The sequence below is a fragment of the Sinocyclocheilus anshuiensis genome, unplaced genomic scaffold (assembly GCF_001515605.1).
Source record: "Sinocyclocheilus anshuiensis isolate Anshui unplaced genomic scaffold, SAMN03320099.WGS_v1.1 scaffold173, whole genome shotgun sequence".
NCBI lineage: Eukaryota > Metazoa > Chordata > Actinopteri > Cypriniformes > Cyprinidae > Sinocyclocheilus > Sinocyclocheilus anshuiensis.
The window spans coordinates 916,883-922,371 of NW_015536480.1; the positions used below are offsets into that span (position 1 = coordinate 916,883).

General features: G+C 38.8%; 1 protein-coding gene across 1 annotated transcript in view; it reads right to left on the bottom strand.

Annotated features, from left to right (window-relative positions):
• Nucleotides 1-1,226: 1,226 nt before the first annotated feature.
• Nucleotides 1,227-5,489, bottom strand: part of LOC107673506 (ras-associating and dilute domain-containing protein-like) — a 38,587-nt gene continuing 34,324 nt past the window's right edge. The window contains exons 15-16 of the mRNA XM_016467147.1: nt 2,429-2,568; nt 1,227-2,038 (exon numbers count right to left, since the gene is read on the bottom strand). Coding sequence (XP_016322633.1) covers nt 1,939-2,038; nt 2,429-2,568 — 240 coding nt within the window. The 3' untranslated portion in view covers nt 1,227-1,938. The remainder of the gene's footprint in view (nt 2,039-2,428; nt 2,569-5,489) is intronic.

Here is a 5,489-nt window from a genome sequence, read left to right on the forward strand (position 1 = left end):
ACTTCACGTAGATCCCACTCACTCGCAGAGGAGTTTTCTATCAAGACACAAGATTAGCGATGACTACTTGATGATCCCACAGCAACAGGAAATGAATTAGTCTAGTGGGACTGCTGCATTTGTTAGAGAGCGTCCTGACTCACATGGATAAAGAAGATGTTTTATTGTCTCTGAAGACTCCACCACACAGTCATCAGGTTCTTACTTTATCTTATTGTTAACATCAGCTCTATCTTTTCAATGACAGTGCAGTTCTGGGAAACGCAGGAGGTCTTCTCACATTCAGTCAAGTTCTGGTCTCATTATTGTGTGTCCAACGCAAACCCATTCCTCCCCTACTGAGCACATCTGTTTACACTGGTGAACGAACATCTGTTTACACTAGTGAATGAATATCTGTTTAGTGAATGAACATCTGTTTATACTTGAATGAATGAATACAAATTAGCAAATGTACAGTAGTAGATGATGTGAATACATACTATAGCGTAGTTTGATAATCTGCTATTCCAAACAAAGCGAATGTAACGCTTGAGGTCATATTGGACCAGACATGGACAGCCAAAATAAAAAACCTGTAATGTAAAGAGGTGAACATCTAAAGATCATGTTAAAGTCTCAGCATGAGCTCCAGTACACGGTGTGTGTGTTTGTGTGTCGCTGCTGCAGTGGAAACTTCGCTCAATAAATGCTCTATAAATGGCATTGAGTTTTGCTGTGAGCAGCATTTCATTCAGACTCACCCCTGAGCTCCATGTTCTTCTGCAGCCCCTCATTCACACTGAAGTGTTGCTTTATTTAGATTTAATTTGTAAACCTCTACAGATTTACAGAGCAGATAAACCAGTTAAAGATCCTCTGAAACCCAGACTGCAGTTCTGTGGCTTTAGTCCATGTCTGTTTTGAGGCCATTTATACTCTTGTGTACTACTAAACATTACAATTTTTTTCCAGGTGTATTTAAAATTTCGAACACCTGCAAACTATTAAAATGATTGCTTTGCACCATCCAACTTCCTGTTCAATAGAAAATACATTACTGATCATCTTGTCTAGAAGGATTATGGGATATTCTGATATAGTTTATATGCATAGAAAATGTTAATAAAATGAATGGATATAAATTGAAATTAAACCAACTGAAAGTCATTAAAAAAATAAATAAACAGCAATAAAAACAGCTTTTCTCTTTTCTTTAAAAAGAAATAATATTTATTACACTTGTACACTAACCGTTATCAATATAAATATTATAACATTGTTTTTTAATGCCATCATGAACACTGATGACACAATGTAACACTGTTTTTCTGGCACTGAGGAAGAACATTATCATTTATGATTGACATCAGGAGTAATAATGATATGAAATGGCATCAATATAAAATAGTACGTAGTTTCATAACATCAGCAACACAAACCACATTGATAGTGATACTTTGGCTAAATATTAAAAACTAAAAACGAATGTAGTTTTGACTGATATTTCCAGCAGTATTTGGATGTTATGAACAGAGAATGGATTTGTGAGACTCTCTTTCTCTTCCAGTTTGAGTTTTAGGGAAACTGAAATAACTCTGTCTGGACCACAACGGTTTCTCAGGAAACCAGAAATGACAGACGGACAGACACTAAACAAAAATAAAACACTAGAAAACATCTGGTAAACTATGTTACATAAAAGAAAGAAAGACATGAAATGTGAAATAAACGCTAAAAAAAAATATCAACACATATTGTCCTGGCCATTTGAGACTTCTGTACTCCCACGAACAGCCAGAGACAAAGACAACACCACAAACAGCAACATTAATGAATTCATTTCAATTGCCTTTCCTTTGGTTTCAGCTTAAATCTGAGTTCCATTGCCTGATATCTGACTGAATGGATCAATGAGGAAAGATCAGTCCAATCATCCAGACGAGTCCGTCTTGTTTCTCAGCATCTGGTGATGAAGCTCCTGCTGCTGCTCCTGGATTCGGTTTTGGCCACCAGTAATCGCAGCGAATCGCTGGACGTCCGGATGAGTTCTCGTCCACTGACATGAAAAGACAGAGCATGAGAGGATCATTTGGTCAGTTTTGGAGTCAAGAACATTGAAAATCATACGAATGCAGAAAAAAACAAAAACCATAAGATATCAGAATTAGTTTTAAATATGACCCTGACTGATAGCACCTGTACCGAAAACATCCAAAACTGTTGACAAATTCTTATTAGTGGAAGTCACAAAAGCTGAAGGTGAAGTGTGTCATTTTTGCAGCACTAGCGGCAGCAAGAAACAGGTAGCCATAGAGAGCCATATCACAAAAACAGGAATGTGTCCCACAATGTTTTAGTTTTTTTAATAAATGGATATAAGACACATGTATTTGAACCTAAAATGGCACTGTTCAGCAGCATGTTGAATGTTTGGAGAAGTGTTCACCTGTGGTAGTCCATTCCCACCAGACTGACTCCATTGACAGCGAGGATGCGGTCGCCCACTCTTAGTCTCTGACTGAGGCCTGCTGGGGAATCAGGCACCACTGACTTCACGTAGATCCCACTCACTCGCAGAGGAGTTTTCTATCAAGACACAAGATTAGCGATGACTACTTGATGATCCCACAGCAACAGGAAATGAATTAGTCTAGTGGGACTGCTGCATTTGTTAGAGAGCGTCCTGACTCACATGGATAAAGAAGATGTTTTATTGTCTCTGAAGACTCCACCACACAGTCATCAGGTTCTTACTTTATCTTATTGTTAACATCAGCTCTATCTTTTCAATGACAGTGCAGTTCTGGGAAACGCAGGAGGTCTTCTCACATTCAGTCAAGTTCTGGTCTCATTATTGTGTGTCCAACGCAAACCCATTCCTCCCCTACTGAGCCGCTTCTCGTAAAACAACCCCCCTCACATGTACCTCATAGCTAACACCTAAAGTCAGCGATACCAAGTCATTTACAGGGCCAAACTCTGAGGAAGTGAACAAAGCAACCCAGCGACTATGGCTCTGTTCCAAAAGCTAATGAGCTTCCTACATAGGCAGCATTTTAGGGCATCACTTCTGATGTGGAGGCTTTAAAAACGACAAGATTATGCCGTCACCCACGTCATCTTTGGCTAAAACCAAATCTAATGTAGCAACACATTTAGCAAAAATCTAAGGTCGCATTATGTTTCCTTTGCAGAGAAGACAATCCCATAACACACTGTGACAAATTCAGTGAAGAAACCTAGTCTGGAAATGCTAACTGTGTATCATGCATATAATTAAATAAAATAGGCCTACTTTACCAAAAAATTAGTGCGTAAACATATAAAGCAATAGCGTCTCTTCAGAAGACTTGGATTCAACTGCTTGATTCATATGGATTACTTTTGCAATGTCTTTATGAACTTTTTGGGTGAATGGATTTTCAATGGAGGAACAGAATTCTCTCAGGTAGGTTTTAGGGGTTTATGATGACGTGACATGAAATAATGACAGAATTTACATTTTTGGGTGAAGCATCCCTAAGGGAAGTTAAGATGCTGTCTATGTAGGCTGTATACAGCAAGGTAGGTTTTTGGGACAAAGCCTGCACGCACTTAACTGTACAGATCTAGTGTAGCCCTGCTTATTTTTAGTCATAACAGCTGTTGAGTGGCCTAGTTTTGAAGCTGATGAGAAGTTGTGCAGCAAGCGCTCAAATTGCATTGCAGTTTTCATTTGACTAGCATGTTTATATGAAGCACTGTCATTCTGTATATAAAACAGGGTCATTTCATCAGCATAATCACAATGAAGGAACGACATTACACACAGACAATATGTAATCTACTTATTAGAGGGGCCTTTTGCTTACAATGTCACACCTTCTCCAGTAAATGGAGAGTATGTGTGTCAAAAAAAAAACGTATCCAGGCATAGGCGCAGGAAGTGGGGGTGCTGTTTTTTTTTTTTCTGTGGGCAACTGTTTCTGTTGGGAATAAAACAAAAAAAATCGGAGTGTCTATTTACACTAAGTGCAAATAGCCCGCCTTGTTGGCAGAGGCTATTTACATTAACTCCACCCACCAACGTGTGATTGGGATAGTCAAGATAACAAAAGACGGTCGTTCGTCATTAATCAGATTCAGTGGCGTAGGTGGTAAAGCGTGTCATTCTTCTTTTGACGCGATCGACCCGGGTTCGAATCTGCCTTTTGGTGAACTTTTTTTTCTCCATTTTCAAATTTCAAATCTATGGAAGCCCGTTTCTGCCACTGAATAAAAAATAAAAGAGGTAATTGTGACTTTTTATCTCACAATTCTGACTTTTTTTTCTCAGAATTGCGTGATATAAACTCGTAATTGCGAGTTAAAAAGTCATAATTGAGAGATATAAACTCGCAATTCTGAGAAATAAAGTCAGAATTGCGTGATATAAACTCGCAATTGCGACACATAAAGTCGCAATTCTGAGAAATAAAGTCAGAACTGCGAGATATAAACTCACAATTGCGAGAACAAAAGTCGCACTTACCTTTTTTTTTTTCAGAGGCGGAAACGGGCTTCCATACAAATCACATCACAAAGCATTTATTTTTAATAAAATTGAAGGAAATAATCAAAAAGTTGAAAATAAAGTATCGGGTAGGGTTAGGTGTAGGGAGGGCTTTTGACCCAATAAGGTGGCATCCATTTAATAATTTGAATTAAAATTTACACTCAATAGGTTATTGCACACTGTTTTATAATGTATTACAATGCTGAGGTGCAGATCATTGACACTATTTGCAATAAGTAATTAGCAGAATATCCTGCTATTTTAACTATCTGTAGCTATTTGCACTTAGTGTAAATCGCATATCACTAAAAAAAATACTGCTATTTTCACTTGGTGTAAATAGCATCTATCGCTAAGAAAATATGCTATTTTCACTTAGTGTAAATAGCCTCTATCGCACCCCACAACCCACCTCGCGCGTACAGCACCCCCCCAACCTAAAACATCTTCCCCGCGCCCCTGTATCCAGGTCATATTCCTAATAAATTCTCATTACCATTAATCTGCATTAGGGCTGCACGATAAATCGCATGCGATATTTAATGCGCATCTTGTCAGAAAGCTGGTTCTGTAATCAGCGGTAAATCTCCATCACCTGCGTGCTTTCACATTGAGCAGCATTAACTACACAGAGCCGTTGTTCACTGACGAGCTGCGCAAAACCATGTCCATATTCGCACGATTTTTTGCGCTGCTCGTCAGTGGACAAAGGCTCTGTGTAGTTAATGCTGCTCAATGTGAAAGCACGCAGGTGATGGAGATTTACCGCTGATTACAGAACCGGCTTTCTGACAAGATGCGCGTTAAATATCGCATGCGATTTATCGTGCAGCCCTAATCTGCATCAACCGTCATGCAAGTATTCCATAAAAACATAAACATTTACATACTGTACATAGTCTAGGACAGTGTTTCCCAACCTTTTTTTAGTCGCGGCACCCTTTGGAAATTTTAACAAACTTGTGGCACCCTA